Genomic DNA, 17,192 nt, shown 5'->3' with positions numbered 1-17,192 from the left:
CCAGTGACTTACAGGGATTTGATTGCTTTGATTGAAGCAGGTGATTTTGGCCTTTAGTCAAAAAAAAAACCAAAACCATGGGTTGTAACCAAATCGGCTCCACCCTGATACACTCTTACCAATATTATGAAAGTAAAGTGCAAAGTGTGGTTCACTCATAGCACACAAACATAATATTTTTAGGCCACACCGACATAGGTACTTCTTATTGAATCATGAGCCAGCCTAAGTATGTTTAAGAGCCCCATGGTGTGTGGACCCTGGGAGCACCATCATTTCCATACACAGAGGTAAATAAAGATAACCTAAAAGACTGTAAAGATTCTTTTTAATTAAAGACACATACAGACAAATGTCAAAGTAATCAGTGTTTCTTTAATTTACAGTCTCTAAGAAAACAAAAACAAAAACAGTGACCACAACTATTTAAAATATGCAATATTCCCTAAGAAGTCAACCTTAAAATTTTAATCTGTAGGCCTATAACATACGCAAGTAAGACCAGTGCACCCACAGCAAGGTATACTTGTACTTGCATAAATGAGCCTAGAAACAAATAACATTGATATGCACAGAATAAACATTCCTGTTCTGTTTTACAAACTTGGATAGACTCTATACTAAAATTTTTAACTACTTCTCTCATTGCGTTAACAGTTGCACACAGTTAGCATCACTGCTAAAATCTGTTTGGTTAAATAAAAGCTTGCAAACATAAAAATGACAATACAATCTATAGCAGTGAAAACAAATTCTCTGTTACAATCGAAGTCAGAATCCTGCGTGGCCAAGTACAAATACCAAAATTAAAGTCTTTGCAGAAAGAAAATCACTATCAATATTATACACTAAAGTGGTATCCAAAAACAAGCTAAAGCTACTATTCGGATAGTAAAATGTTTCACAAGCTTGTTAAAAGGCTTTTAGCTAGTGCTGTAAAATGGTTGTATGCTTTATAATGACAGACTGCAGGGCACAATCTATGACCCTGTGCAGTTTGGTCCCATTGTCAGATCAGTGTTATTTCTGCCAAATTGGCTGGACTGTGGTGTTTTATGTCATCACCAACAACATACTTATTGCTGAGACATAGCTCAGAAAAACATAACATATAGTCACTGTTTGCAAATTAAATTAGATTTTAATATATTTGCAGTACAATAATTTATCTTGTTGCCTAACTGATTTGATCAAAAATGTGCAGTTCTTTTTTGTGTTAATTCAAAATTGCAAGTTATTTTCTAACCATCCTAACCAAAAAAGTGTAAATATTAATATAATGCTGCGTGAAAGAGATTTTAATTTACCAAAATAAAGCAAAAGCATAAAACTTTAAACTTGACAAGAAACTGCATTTCACTCTTAAACAGCGCTTTTACTAGTCTTGATGTAGGAAATGGTTGTGTCAAGTCTGAAGAAATGAAAACAAAGTAATATGTTTCATAGGAATATCTTAAAACATTTAATCTGCATTTATTGATCCATTGGATAAAATCACTCAGTCAGATCTTGTGAGAACACAGAAGATACGATTTTCTGCAGATTCCTTTGCTACTCAGATGTTCTCTCCATCAACTTCTGCCCTTTTATGGTCCTGTTCTGTCTCTTCTCTCTGCATGCCACCTTGCTCGTCATTGACCTGGAATTTATCGAGGCCCCATTTTGGATAGATGATATTGGGACCTCCAGTGGCTTTGCGGATAAGGAACCTCGCTCTTCCGCGAGTTAAACTTCCCCTCCCTCGACCTCGATTGTCTGTCCACTTGGATTCTGACTCTTCATCTCTGTCATCGTGCTAAAAATGTGGGAGAATGTGAGAGACATATGTCAAGGCTCAAATTCAACACATTAAATGCTGAAGCTGAAAAACAATTTTTTGAAAAATCTATGTTAGCCCTATGATCAGCTAAATACCATTCAAAGGAGAGAGTAGTCAGTTTATTTACTAACCAGGCTGCTAGCTGTCGCTAGGTAAAATCAGCCACAAAGAGGGTGCTACACCAGAAATCTCCCTGTGACCCTTATGGTTACTAGCAGACTATAGCAATTTCTCATAGTTGCATTGAAGACTGAACATTCGTTACTACTTGCTGAGTGTTAGTGAAAAAGAGCAATGCAAACCTGAAGAACAAGAACAACTTTCCTTTTAAGGATTCAGATGTTTCTGGATTTTTGTTGCACTTTTAACAATTTCACTACTTCTCAGCTAGCAGTCGCTTTGTGGTTTGGCAAGCAAATTACAGGTCACCGTGGCAACTTCATAATATCAAATCAAATCACTTTTTATTCTCACATCACATGTGCAGGTACACTGGTACAGCACATGCGAGTGAAATTCTTGTGTGCAAGCTTCACAAGCAACAGAGGTGTGCAAAATGCAATACAATAACATAAGAACAATACTAAAGCTGTTTGGTAGGGCACCATGCCTTCTTTGAAAGCACCTTTACTTTCATTGAGTGACTGCATGCAACCACTCACCAACTAGCTAGAGAAGATACATTTTCTTCCCTGGTGAGTTAAGGGGTTGACGACTCTGCTCTAGGCCTGCATGATTGGGTCGTTAGCAACTGATTTCACAATGACACCAGCAACCACTTGTTAACTTGTTGGGGAATGCACATTTTTCCACAGTGACCAGTGGTTGCCAGGAAGTTACTGGCAGGTCTATAACCCAGTGTAACTGAGGTATAAGTGGTTAAGCTGATGGATGGCTGAATGGACAGATTTTCACATTTTGAATTTGATGCCAACAATGTAGTAAAATCATGACAGGGACATGTTTACCACCATTTGCATCACCTCTTCTTTTAACAACCATTCTAAGCATTTGGCAGCTGCTTGATATATAATTCCAGCTGGTCAACAGTTTAGTCCTCCTTAGTCATATTCATGGCTTCATAATGCTCCACATGTCGGACGAATAGATGTGGAATGCAGCCAGGCCGCTTTAGCACCGGGACTGATTTACTGTGGAGCCATGCTGCTATTAATAAACAGAATGGTGCCTGGGTGGTACCATACATTGCTTCAAAACCTGTATGTATTGTTCAGCATTTTTTCAGACCCTCAGTTTTCACTAGATGTGCAGTTTAAATGTTTGGCAAATAATTATATGCTTCTATTGTTTACATTTAACACAGCCTCTAAATATTTTCAGAAATCAAGGTTGACAAAATAAGGAAAGAGATGAGGAATGAGAAAACCTTACCAAGTAATATTTTTTGCTCTTGGGAGTATATTCTGGGTTCCAGTCTTCACTTTTTTGGTGTACAACCATGCTTACAGGATTACTGTGTGAAATGTTACCCTGATAGTTCCCTTTGCTCCAGTTCCTTCCACGTATTCTTACTTGCTATAATTGGAGAAAAAGAAAAAAATGCTCAAAATATGCAATACATAGCGATACATAGCAAACTGTCTATGATGGGAATTTTACATTATATTGTAGATATTACAACAAATCAAGCTTTTTATTGGCCTTACAAATCCTCCATGTGGATGTCCACTTTCAGCTGAACCTGATGATTCCCTTTGGCCCAGTCGGTTTTTATTAAAGTCTCCATTTTTTGAATCAGGTTTCTCTTGGGGTAAACCTTCATCTTTGTTAGATTTGGAGGATGAGGAAGATGAGGATGAAGTGGAGCGAGAACGTTTCTTCTTCTTCTTGCTTTTCCTGCACAAGGATTATCATGCAAGCAAATTCTTTACATGCAGCTGTTTATAGTGCAAGATGATTATGTCATCATAATGGTAGATACAAGTACAGAACAATTGTGCATACTTTGATTTCTTGTGGTATTTATGGAAGTTTTCCACAGATCTCTCTCTGCTAGAATCTGGGGAATCTCCCGCATCTCTTCCCTGATCCTCGTTATAATATCTTTCATGGGTCGAATATTTTTTACGGCGTTCAATATCCAAGCGAAGGTCCATTGGGTCACCCTTGATTTTTTCCCCTCCATCCTGAGCAAAATTAAAACAGAACACAATGTCGTGGATAGACTTTGGATTAGCATGTGGAGGGCTGTCAGTCTTCTCTGAGCTAAGCGGATTTGTAAACTAAATAGTGAAGTGCAGGGAAAAAGGGCAAAAACCCAGGTGACAACCAGCTGGCATGAATAAAACCAAGCTATTTTTGAGGGAATTTTGAGTGCATTTAATAGGCCAAGCCAGTAGTTTTGCATGTTTTTAGTGTTTCCTAAACATCTACTTTTCCAAATCTTATGTTTTGATGATCAAATTTTACATGACTTCCTGGTCACAAAAGTCTTCATAATTTCTTTAGATAGGTGGTTCAGCACAGTTAACATGTAGCTAGCCTTATCCATCCAATCTATTCAACAGCAATAAAATATCCAGCAACAGATTCACATATTTAAATTCCTAAACTTCAGCAACATCACATACTCGTGTTTTTCAAAACACAAAGGTTTGTTAAACTTTCAGGCCATAACAAGTTGAAATCATGTCATATCTTATCATATAGTATCATGAACCAACACCAATGGATGGCAGGAAGAAATCAGAAATCGGGTTTGGAAAACATGTGGGAAAAATGCCGAAGTGTAAACATGGATAAAACATGCAAAACCACCAGTTTGGCTCTTTCACAACAGTGACAGACAAGGCATGTGATTGTTCATGCTAATTTCAGTTTACTCAGTACTTAGTATTTCCTCTGCATGTTTGAGAGCTGACCAGATGTATCCATGCGCATCAATAAAGAAATACTATGATGGTTTACTCAGAATGTTAAGCAAGTAAACGTAAGCACAGGCACATGAAGTGCCTGCTGTTGGTTATTTCCGTTCCTTATTTTTTTAAAAGAATACTTACGAAGACGATTGCTTAGAGTCCCTTGAACAGCTTTGGCACTGAGGCTTCCATTTTTGACCTTATTTGATTCATTAGCCTTGGTCAGGCTTGTGCCCACAATACAACCCATTCACCATGTGAGGCGATATAACAAACAGCAAAGTCAAAGTGCCTTATTTTGCATTTGCTTTTCTTAGACTTGAGCATCTCCCTTCAAGGAAAGCCATGGGCTTTCAGAGAGTGCAGTCTAAAGGCATGTGGCTTTCTCACTTGTTTGAAGTTGTCTTATTCCAATATACTTCATACGTCAAAATGTTCAGTCACCTTGTAAGTGCCATCCTCTGAGCTTTTCATCGCCTCAAAAAGTTGAGGGTGTTTCTTAAAAGCACTTGGTGAAACATCGATTCGCCTGCAAGAAAGAAATCAAGATGGGATAAAAGAAATGCAAGACACGTGCCATAACAAACAAACGGTCAGCAACACTGAACTGGAAAGACAACACGAAACAGAAAAAAAGAAAACTGCTGGGAAAGTAAAACTGACCTCCACCAAGCATGAGAACAAATAAGCCAAGATAGTCTGTAGATTATCAGGGAGGAAAGGTGAGAAAAAATACCTGAAAGCTGTTAAAAGAGGAGGTGAAGCCACAGCACACTGAAGGTGAGAGGGGTCACTCAATAGGCGACTCTACCTGTGTATCTCTGGACTTTTTCTTGGCTTCATCATTTCCTTCTCTGCAGCTTGTCTTTGGTACAAGGTGAATCGCTCATTTAGAGTCATGCCAGAAGATGGAAAGTGCTGAGCTGATTTGGTAACAAAGTAAGAAGCAAAAGCTATGGTTACGTCACATTTTATTCAAGAGGCCATTGTGAATAATAATGCTGAAAATCAGTCAAGACAAAATATTTGAATTTTCTATGAATTTTGCATCATAGAGGGTATCGAGGGTAATGATTTGCAATCGCTCGATATGGTTTAGACACAGAAGACTCACCTTTGATGTGGTGAACAATGGTGACAATGTGCTGAGCAAACAGCTCAGAGGGACTTCTTTGTAACTGTGCAGCCTTTACATGCTGGAAGATGGAGCGAAATTCCTGATCTTTTTTAGAGGACTGCACAAGGTCCTGAGACAACTGTCGCTCTTCAGCTAAAAGATCTGACGAACTGAAATGATAAGTTCTTTAGTCTCTTGAATTTCTTTTGAATGAATAATGACATAACATTAAAAAAAAGAATTATTGAACCTATTGAACAAGGCTTACCTTATCAGGCTATCTCCAAGGAAATCCATTCTAACATTAAATTTTGCTTCCTGTTTTCTTGAGGACATGACAGGCGGGTCCTCTACTCTGACCTCAAACGTGTCTCTGTCAGAGTTCCTCCGCAATGGTGGTGTAGGAGATGGGATAGATAGAGATTCTGCCGTCTTCCTGGCTTTACAAATCAAGTCTGGGGACAGTTCTTTGAATTTTCCCGTTAACTCCCTTTTGGCAGCGGCAGTGGCTGCTGTTTTATCCTGCTTTCCACTGAGATAAAGCTCCTCTGCCGTGGCATCTTTGTCACTATTAGCAAACTTCTGCCATTTCGCAAAGCACTCTTCAAACTGTTCTCGGGCTGATGGAGCGACCTTGGTCTTTGGCTTATAGGACACTTCTCCATTATTCCAATTTTTTGGAAGTGATTTAAATTGAGGCTTAATGATCATCTCATCCTCTTCTTCCCCATCAGCAGACAGAAATGGTGAGGCTTTGAAAAAGCTGTTCAGAGACACTCCAGCATCATTATCCTCTTTGTATTTTCTTGATACAGAATCAGAGACAACTACAGAAGCTTTGCCATTTACTTTCTCTTGTTCCATTTCCATACAGTTTGCTTCTGCGTTCCTGGCATTTTCTGAAGCAGATTTAGCTTTAGCTTTAGCTTCCTCCCAAAACCTAAAGAAGGAAAAAGAGATAAAAAGCTCTGTCTAACTCGAAAACCTGATTGTGAGACAGCTGCAAAAATGAAAATAACAGTGAAATATAAGCATTTTTTATCAGGGAAGCACTTTAGTAATGAAAATAAAGAAGAAGAAGGATGTTGTTTTCACTTGGAAAACCTTTAGAATTCCTGTAAATGGATACAGTAGCTGAAGCTTGCAAAGTTTATAAAATGCAAATATGAAATGGTTGTGTAGTTTACCCAAAGTAAAGCTCAAATGAACCTGCTGTCCATTATTGGACTACCAAAAGTATATTTGTAATGGCTTCTGGTACATTTGCCTGATGTTGACTTTTTTTCATTGTTTATTGTCGCACCACTGTCTGCTCAGCTCTGATGCATACTCTGTTACATGTCCTGCACACACAGCCGAGCCAGGCTACTTATTTGTAATAGATTTCTAACTAATTTGTAACTATATTGCTGGAAAACCTAATCTATCCATTAATATGGAATCAAACCCAAAAATCCACAATCTGCATTATGTGAGGCTCCAAACAGAAGAACCAAACAACAATTTGTGTTTTAAGTTACTAAAAATTGTCATGAGTGTAAACATAAAACTGGTCTTACTTCCTGAATGCAATGGAGATTGCTGTTTTATCTCTATCCAGGTAGTCTTCTTTGGAGATGTCAAAGCTGGAAAGGATTTGATTTAGACCTTCATTTGAAGGTTTTTTAGCCGAGGATGAACCACACACCATCTGCCAGGTGGGGGTGCCATTGGGTGTGATGCCTGTGTTTTTAGTGGGGCTAGACTGGTTAGCCGTTTGGCTGCTCTGACCAACAGTAGCAGCAGAGCCTGCCAGCGGACTGTTTTTCTTTGGACTGCTGCTGTAGTTTGTCAGGCCTTTCCAGTTCCCCTCAGTTCTCCCACCGCCAGCACCTTCTATATCATCTCCTGCCAATAACTCAACACGCTCCCCTGACTCATCCTCTCCCTCTCCTCCCTTTTGAACGTCCTTGGAAGCCAGCTGCTCATCTTTCACATCTTTTGAGGTTTGGTTAGCGAGCAGGGAGGCCGGCCTGCATTTAGGAGAGGAGGAGTGTGATGAGGCAGAAGAATGCTGCGAGTGTCTGGATAAAGGAGAACAGGATTTGTCGGACTGGTGAGATTGACCATGAGGGGAGGTCCCACAGTGTTTCTGAGAGCGTCCTTGTGAATGGTTTTGATGTTGTTTCTGTTGCCAATGCTGTTGCTGTTGTTGTTTCTGATGATTTTGTTGCTGTTTTTGAGGATGCTGCCTGAAATTCTTCCAGTTCTGATGATAGTTGTTGTTATTGTAGCCACGTCCACCTCGTTGGTAGCGTCCACGTGGGAAGTAGCCCCGTCCTCGACCCCTGAAGTTATATGGCCTACGGAAGCCGCGGTGATAGCCCCGGAAGTCCCGGTTGTTCTGGTAACCTCGCGGATATTTCTTCTCCCGGTTATAGGATGGAGAATAAGATCTTGATCTTGACCTTGACCGAGACCGAGATCTAGAGCTGTGAATGAATAAAGAAGACAACGAAAACATTACGTTTATTTCTACAGAGTTTGATATAGATACATTTTCTCAATAATGTATTGCCTCCAAAATAGAAACAGTAGATCTTATGTGAAACAACACTACCAGAAACTATAAACCACCTACAATTAACAGTTTAGAGCTGAGACAGACAGATGCTTGGTTAATATAAAAGGGAAAAAGGTGGAGCATATTTGCTTTGGCTCAATGACATACAAAACTAGGAGTACTTGGATGATTGCTTACAACTGTTTAAAAAAAACAACGTTTATTGCTGGTCTGAAAAATTTAAATGACATATCTATTCATAACTATTCAAATTCTAGGGAAGTTTACAGAAGAAAAACACACAGCTCCTATTATTCAGGATCATTTTGAAAATAATAACAATCCTTAATATTTTGAAACAAATGTTTTGAAAATAATCCTTAAATTCTGTGACGATGTATAACACTTGAATATATGTTATTATGATAACACATGGAGAACACAACATGTTGCGGAGCATACTGCAAGGTCAGATTAGACCACAGGGTGGCGCTGCTGCACTTCCAATAAAAAGCCTTCCACAGCGTGCTAGCCTTGACTTTTTACCAGGGCTTCAGATTATAACAGTCTGTTCTTCAGTTTTCTCAAATCAGCAATTTAATCAGAACACCATGCTTTTAAAAGTACATTTCAACACTGTGTCCACAGCTGTCCACTGTCATATTTGAGAGTATAACTGTTTCAGACTTCAAAGTAGTAGTGCAAAGTATCTACTGCTACTTGTATTTAACTGCATCTTCAGCAGCTTTTATAAAGGATGCATTTCTCACCACCACCCTCCTAAAATGTTAAGAGTATGAAGTGATTTACAAATAATTTAAAATCTAAAAAATGCTGCAGAGCAAAAGTCTAGATTAATGAATTAAAGCTGTGCCAAAGTACATGCAAACATAATACTAAACTAGATAAATGAACTTAAATTTAAAAAAAAAAAGAAATAAGAGAAGCATGTAACTCACCTAGTGTGCTTTCTCATTGGAATACAGAGGCAGTGCAATGAGCAGCACTGCACAGTGCGAGCTACAAATACTGCATCTCCTCTGCCCAGCTCTGGTGGAACAGGGAGTCACATGGACCGTATAAGGGTGGGAAATCTACTACTGCCTGAATTCTTTGACTCTATGCCTGCCAGTTAAAAGGGCTTTTCAGCACGTTTGGAGAGGATTAATGACAGAATATTGTGTCACACATGGCAAATCTGTTCCACCAAATTGTTGTGGATATTATTTTCTTTCAGCTTCCTGCTATGACTTGTCAGTGAGTAAAAAATCGGCCAAGCGAGAGCTCAGACCATGTACTTCTGTAAACTGTGGCTCTAATTATTAAGTGTGTTATAGCAAGATCAGGTAATGTTGGAAAGAAAGAGTTTAAGCTTCGCACTGGCAACATTTGACAACATGTTTCCACCCAGCACACTGTCAAACCTGCACCTTTAAATGCTCTTTAACCTGACAACTGTTTCTTGTTCTAACATGCTGCCCATGTAAAACATGCAGGAAATTAACTATTTATTTGTGCGTGCGTGCGTGCGTGTGTGTGTGCGCAGAGGGTGGGCGGGGATATGCTTTTTTCTGTTTTTGTATTTACATTTTTGTTGTTTTCAAACTTGTACAAAGGTGTGCATTCACACTTTTCCAGTCCTGTTTTGCCTTCCCACAAAGCCATTTGCACACGTGCAAGGTAGCTTCAGGAAGAGTAGACCATTAAATTCCTTCCATAACTCTTATTTATGCTAATTTTAATACAAGCTGTAACACTGCCAGGAAATGAGCTAGCCTGTCATTTTATTGCCATCCGGGCGTCACTCTACCAGTAGCGGCAAAGGCATCAGACTGAAGCCTTACTGTTTCTTACGAAAGCACATCAAAGTCAGCAGAAAACCCTTCAGTCAAAGCTTCACGAAATAAAAGCACATCAACAAAATGCCTTTCAAAATACTGTGAAATGTGGTACAAAACATTCCCATATGCCACTGTGCAATATTATATTAGACTACCTTAACTAAATTCACTAACCGGGAGCTGAACTCTCAAATATTAATTTCCTGTGGATACAGAGCCTGACTCAAGAGTTTGGGTAGGACTCAAAGGCTCTAATATGCTCCACCAGCTCTGTCTATTCATGTGAAAACCAAACTCTTTAAATCCTACAGATGGCAATCAAAGATACACAAAAATACACAGTGTGTTTCCAGTCAGCCACAATAAGATTTGCTACACAAAACAGATGAAAATGGATCTCAAGAATGAGTTTTTAAATTTTACTTTAACAACACAGATCTGGCAACTAGGGTGGAACTTTAGCAATCAAGGCAAATGCATGTTATCCGCTAACAAGCTGTTGCAAACGGAAGATCGCCCGTACCTATAGCGGTGCTTCCTGGACCGAGACCTGGAGCGACTCCTGGAGCGGGAGGTGGAACGGGATCTTGACCTGGACCTCGAGCGGCTCCGAGATCTCGAGGCTGATTTTGTGGATCTGGACATCACTGCACTCAGCCTACCTCTAGCTGTGACACAAAAATGTTTTACAGTCAAGTTAGGATTGCTGAATATGTATACGGTGCGCCTGTTTAAAAAAGAATTATGACATCACCTGTTCATTTGCAGGAACAATTGGATGAACAATAAAAGAAAGGATAAACAAATTTCAGGAAAGCTGGGTCAAAAATCCCTTAAATGAAAATGTCCAACAGAGATAAACCTTCCAAAATGAGCTTCAAAAACAGTCTTAAAGAAAAAGCTGCATGAAGAAAAACAACAGCTGTGAAAAAGGAAGAGGCCAATCTGTAATAGTGTAAGGTTTAAACAGAAGGAGTTTTATTTATCTCACTCATCATTTGCATAGAGGGCTGTCTTCTATCAGTCACCTGACTATTTTTTTTTTTCAGCTAACCAAAAATATTATAAAACAATTATTCAGAAATAATAATATAATGATAATATAATATTATTATGATAAATAATAATATAATATACAGTTATTAGTATGATAGATTGTTTTTCAATTTCCTTATCACAGAATACCTGCAGAGCAACATAAAATAACTTAAAACTGGTGACAGAAATGTTGTGTCTCAGTTGACTGTGCAGAAGAAAAAGTTGCCAGTTTTTTAATAAGGCAAAATAATCGAGAAGACAAACCACCAAATTCAGTACTATTTGTATTCCTTTGGGTGTTTGACACTAACATACCTCTAAATATACCTACATACAACATATATATATATATATATATATATATATATATATATATATATATATATATATATATATATATATACATATATACATATATATATATATATATATATATATATATATATATATATATATATATATATATATATATATATATATATATATATATATATATAGTTAGAGAGAGATATGTTGTATATGTTGACCAGACTCACTGAGTGTATGAAATATACAACAAACATCAAGCACTCATATAAAATGAGTGTAGAAACAGAGATATTCATAAATATTAAGATAAATAGATAAATATAAATATAGGTATAAATATACATATACATATAAAATATAGAAATATAGAGACATTTATATATTAAGATGTGCTAGAGATGCTGCGTACAAGGGCTTATTTTGAGGAAGTCATAAAAGCCGTGCTAACCATGTTAAATGCAAAAGCTGCTACTTGCATTTTTACACCACAGCATCGTATGTAATCAAGTGTAAATCTATTCACATAAAATGCATGGTAACACAAGCCTCGTTTAGTGGTTTTTTTTGTTTTTCCCCTTTTCATAACTTATTAAGAGCTTTCGTTACTGTTACACTTGCCCCTTGCCCGATCCTTTGTTAAATATTTAACCTACACCATGCCCAGCTAAAACCAGTTGATTTCCTCTGCAGCTACATAGAAATTTGCTTGTGGTTAATGCTCTGCTGTGAATCCGACACCACAGAGATGTTCTCACTGGATGTTCTCACTACATGGTCTGCACACACCGACCTCAATGTACATTAAACTTCAAAGGATGACTCTTCTGAAATCAGGGCTATGCTTGCAAACTTCCCGAATTGCACTTTCATAGTGAGAGGAGGAGTTTAGTAAGAGTCTAGTTTATTCCCTTCCAAGGCCCACAGGGCAATATCTGTGCCATATGATCCACAGAGTACAGTAAAAGCTAGGGATCAAATAATTGATCTTTCATTATGAGAATCATCTTCAGAGATTTAGGAAGGAGGAAATTGCAAGCTACACATGGCATGGATTACAAAAGCACCGAATGCTATCACATGGTAGTCCCAGCGTGCATCCCCACTACTATTTTGGAGAGTATCGAAATAGATCCAATCCCTCCCACCCCCACCCAACTCTTTCACGTGCTCTATGAACTTCCCACTTCCCTCATTTCTGGCAGCTTGTTTTTTGGCTTTCAGACAATAATTTCCTGAACGTCCAACCTAAATAAAGAGTTAACGCTGAGTTTAGCCTAATGTACACATTTCAGCAAAGGCAGACAGATGTGGTTCTTTGCAGCATCTGGTGGCTAAACAGTAAAATCAATTACTTTTTCATATTAGCTTTTGAATGAGTTTCAGCAGAAACTATGCACAAAAGATCTCTACAAAGCTGTGGTTACTCATTGCATTAAGACTGCATTATTAACACACCACAACCTAATTTCAGCATCACGTATGCATAAAATTAGATGTGTGACCATAACATTGTTTTTCCCTGTAGCTGGTAGAATAAGACAACGAGATCTGTTTTGATAGCGTCACCCTGAAAGTTCAATTGATAACCAGCTGCAGCTGTCTGTGCTCCACAATGTGTGGTCGACAGTCTAATCACTGAGATTGCACCCTCTTGGAAAGGCAGGAGGCAGTAGGCCTTTAATCACTAACTACTAGATTTCTGAACACCATTACTCTTACTGACACACATGCATGCAAATCCACACAAATGTTATTACCAGTATGTTTTTGTCTGCTTCCTCATCCATATCCTAATAATGAATCTATCTATTTGACATAGCCACTACATTTGTGTCAACAACTTAGATTATTTTCATTATTTGTTTGCTCATAAGCAAATTCAAGGTTAAGGTCTAACCTGAGTCTTACTGGTTTCAACAGGAACAGCATGCAAAACTAGAAAAGCAGGTCTGCAGTCCAACTGCTAGAGAAGCAATGATGGTGAAGCGCGTGTAGAACGATGTGCTAAATAGACGTGCTCGAAAAACATTAAAATGTCTGTTTAACACTGTCTGGTATTCATGTGGATACACACACACACAAACACACATGCTATTAAGGCTCCCCTTGGAGCAGTGAATGACAGCTGTGTAATCCTCATCAGCTGTTTATTTCATATAACAGCAAAAGTAGCTCTGATAAACAATGGTACAGCAACATGATACATAGCTCAAAGCATATGAGAAGAAACGCTCACTCATCTGCCCTATCATTAAGACTACCATGCCACAGTGGCAGCTGGAATCACATTTGCTATCTATATATGCCCCCAAGACACTCTTCTCTCTATTTCTGATAAAGCCACAGCAACTGTCACTGGTACAGTGTTTGGTTATTGACGTGTGGCAGTCCCTCTTAGTATTCCCTCCAGGCGCTTCACAGAGCAGTTGATGGATAACAAAGTCACTGGCAGCACAATTTAAGTTTGGGATTAATAGTTGCGCTTTCTTAGGAGGTTAATATCTTAAAAAAAAAGAGAAAGACTGTTTCTCTAACAGTTGTCTGACATTTGTTTGTCATTAAGGAGCTACTGTTGCTGCTCGAAAGACAAATGAGATTTCCTGCAGCATTATTCTCTAGTAATGATCAACAACGATAGATCAGGACGCTGTTCGACTTGGCACTGAGCTTTACCACAAGCAGCTTCAGCTAGCTTTCTGCAAAGCACTAAACACACGTCACACGAGGGGGAAATTTTGTTTTAAAGTATTTTTTTCGTGCAGTTATACTGTCATGACAACAATCGGTAGTTTAGAGACTAACAAATGCCACTGAATAGCGTTTTTGGCACATATACTCCTGCCTGTAAAAAAATGGCAGACGGCAGAGTGTCACAGTGGCATCCTTACAATCACATGCTTGCAGTTGTCTGTCATCACCACAGTAATGGACCTCTCCCGCATACAAGGGGGAGCTCATCAGCAAAAGGTCCTCTCTATTTTGGTAAGTTGGGACCAGCCTGGAAAATCATGAGTTATACATTTACCTTATATTTCCAAAATACACTCAGCTGTTGTTTATGTTCTTGTGGGCTGGAATCTCCATACAAATCCAGCGGCACTGCGTTTGTTTTTGTTGTTAATTAAGTGGTAGAATGTTTTCATTTCTAATTTATTTGAGCAAAGGTTATTACAGCAATCTGTAAAAAGTAGTAGTTTCTATGCTCATTAAATACAACATAAAAGAAGCCACCACAGTGATGGCAATCACAGAGATAGAGTTCACACAATATCGAAAAGGAAACTAAATTATTTGTTATGTCATGTTATTCCCGGACAGCATATTTGGACACGGCACACCTTTGTGTTGTCAGTGTCTGTGTGTGTATGTGTGCTTTGTTTGCTAAGAAGGCTCAACCTCATAGAGGATGCCACAGTACAGCAGGATACAGGCTTGGTAGTATTTTCAAACCTTTTTTTTTTTTTTTGCCTCTGTGGTCCATAGAAATAGATTCAAGCTGGATCTCAAACCCCAAACAGACAACTACAGACGCAGTTCTTTCTGCTATATATGACTTGGCAGGCTTGATTCCAGTTTGGAGCTGTTTACTGTAGGTGGAGGGACAGCTTAGAGAAACGTGTAATCACAAAAGTCATTCTTTCATTGGGCTAACCACCAAAGACAACAGTCAGTCATCTGGTGAAATTAAATGGCTCACTTTACTTTAAGTCCCCATTAAATCTATGGTGGTCTGAGGACGCACGTTGGGAACCTAAAAAAGGCTTCAGGGCTCTAACAGTGACAACCACTATATGCATCTTCAGATCATTTAGTGACAGGGGTGAGAGGCATATCCTCAACGAGACAGTCAATGCATTTCTGTGGCCTAGAAAACATTCATATACGCAGAAAAATTGGTCATTTAAACCAAGAGAAAGACAGTACATCGTGATAAGGAATAGACTTCTGATGTTTTATTTGCTTAATTAATATTTACAGCCTTGTTTGAAATGGCGGTTTATTCGCCGAGAAGGAACTTCACTTCGCGGCAAAGAAATTCATAGTTTTTTTCTTTTTTTGTTGCGACAGATGATTCATGTGCTGCTCAACTTCCCCTTCACTTACTGTATTGTATCGTATTACACTTCACTGCCTCTGAAAATTATAATATTTCTACTACCTCTATTCGCTCTTCAAAAAACTGTTGCTAAAAAATAGGAAAGACTAAGACTTACCGGGTCGGCGTTATATTTCAGTGTTGTCGCGTCACATTCAGGAACCCTGGTAAAATATAGTAGAAATGAGTGCAGGCTTTTACTCCTTGGCGAACTCGTCTCTTCTATTGTACCCGACGGTGTGTATGTGTGTATGAGTGTGTGTGTGTGTCTGCGGTGTTTAGAGGGAGGGTGTGTGACAGCTCCGTGCTGCTCAGAGGTTCATATTTCCTTCCGCCTTCTCGCCACGATTTGTCAAAACACCTTCGCTACCTTGCAGTGAATGAGATTGGAGTTCTGTAGTCAGTGGGTTAGGATTAGGCTAATATGTCTGCTGTCCTTTTAATACGATCGTTTTTGTCACTAAAGCCTAATCCACGACTACAATTCACTGCGCTAAGCTTGTGTTCCTACAGTTTATTATAACTCCACTGTGCAGGTCTTATATTTGACCGGGGGGGCTTCATTTAGGGACTTATCACTCGTTTTGAACGCTAACCAGCTAGTTAACAGCATGAGTACTGAAATCTGTTTTCTACTGCTTGTATTTTCAAGCGAGCCTGAACAGGTAATACTATGAAGTGATGTGTGCTGCCTGTGTCTTTATCATTCCGGTACCGTATAATTCTCCGCTAATATCAGTCTGGTTTTAAAAAACTCCTTTAAAAAAAGTTGCCCTTTTCGCAGCAATAACTGATGATTTAAAAGATGGATGTGGTGGATCATAAAGTCGACCACTTGGATACATATTCCAACTTTAGCTGTCTTTTGTAGAGCGCCTCAAGTGGACACTGTAGGAATAGCAGGCTTTGGCCTTATCTTTCAGCTCTCGTGGTTGGCGCATAGTTTAAGCACTGAATGTTAGGTGCATGGCCAGTTTGACTGACAAGTGGATGCGGAAGCAGGCACCTGTAGCTAATTTTGGTCATGAAACTAGCCCTTGATTGTGGTTGTGGTGCTCTTCAGAGCATTTTGAATGCAATTCCAGGGCAAATAAAATGGGATTCTTCGCGGTTAATCGCACTAACTACACACACAAGGGACAGTGCTCGAGCTTTTGTAAGAAAAACTTTGAATTATATTTTTATGCTACTTAGCACTAAACCGCAAACATTTGCACCTGTGTTGCACTCTTAGAATCTATTGATGCACTTTGCTATACACGTTTGCTACCATCAGCTGATATGATGCTCAATTAAGTGTCCACTTATGTTTAAAAATAAAGTCTCCTGTCCTTTCCAGATAATTCAAAAGCAATTGAGCGACTGAAGATTAAAATTTTGTATGTGAAACACACATAAGGTCCATTTCACTCCATATTTGATGAACTTGTTCAGTAAATTGAACCAGTAATTCCTGCAAATGCATTTGTAGTTGGCATAAAGCAACCACTGAAGAAACTAAGGGTGAGCCAACAATAAAAATAAAAGTGTGACGTATTATTTTCAGGGGAC

General features: G+C 38.7%; 1 protein-coding gene across 3 annotated transcripts; it reads right to left on the bottom strand.

Moving 5' to 3' along the window:
• Nucleotides 1-355: 355 nt before the first annotated feature.
• On the bottom strand, nt 356-15,918 carry thrap3a (thyroid hormone receptor associated protein 3a). 3 transcript variants are annotated; one of them, XM_085291441.1, is made up of 11 exons: nt 15,760-15,918; nt 10,722-10,866; nt 7,375-8,286; nt 6,084-6,755; nt 5,813-5,985; nt 5,510-5,621; nt 5,143-5,227; nt 3,785-3,966; nt 3,487-3,676; nt 3,212-3,355; nt 356-1,795 (listed from the first exon to the last, which is right to left on the bottom strand). In XM_085291441.1, the coding sequence occupies exons 2-11, from the start codon at nt 10,841-10,843 to the stop codon at nt 1,556-1,558; spliced, it is 2,832 nt and encodes a 943-aa protein (XP_085147567.1). In that variant the 5' UTR covers nt 10,844-10,866; nt 15,760-15,918; the 3' UTR covers nt 356-1,555. The 3 variants fall into 3 exon arrangements, with proteins under 3 accessions (XP_085147567.1, XP_085147568.1, XP_085147569.1); XM_085291442.1 differs by lacking the exon at nt 15,760-15,918 and adding an exon at nt 10,953-11,118; XM_085291443.1 differs by lacking the exons at nt 10,722-10,866; nt 15,760-15,918 and adding an exon at nt 9,317-9,393.
• Between the last annotated feature and the right edge of the window lie 1,274 nt (nt 15,919-17,192).

Source organism: Mchenga conophoros, linkage group LG11 (assembly GCF_057382185.1).
Source record: "Mchenga conophoros isolate Kocher_MC1m ecotype Shallow Benthic linkage group LG11, M_conophoros_male_GT1.1, whole genome shotgun sequence".
NCBI lineage: Eukaryota > Metazoa > Chordata > Actinopteri > Cichliformes > Cichlidae > Mchenga > Mchenga conophoros.
The sequence above is the reverse complement of the archived record's forward strand: the minus strand, read 5'-3'. Positions and strand labels throughout refer to the sequence as shown.

What these genes read in the sequence shown, in the direction of transcription:
- thrap3a (XM_085291441.1), bottom strand. Translation starts at nt 10,843, where the DNA reads ATGTCCAGATCCACAAAATCAGCCTCGAGATCTCGGAGCCGCTCGAGG. An exon ending in CATTGTTCACCACATCAAAG is followed by an intron (nt 5,622 to 5,812) that starts GTGAGTCTTCTG and finishes TTACCAAATCAG; the next exon opens with CTCAGCACTTTCCATCTTCT. An exon ending in AGAGCAAAAAATATTACTTG is followed by an intron (nt 1,796 to 3,211) that starts GTAAGGTTTTCT and finishes CCACATTTTTAG; the next exon opens with CACGATGACAGAGATGAAGA.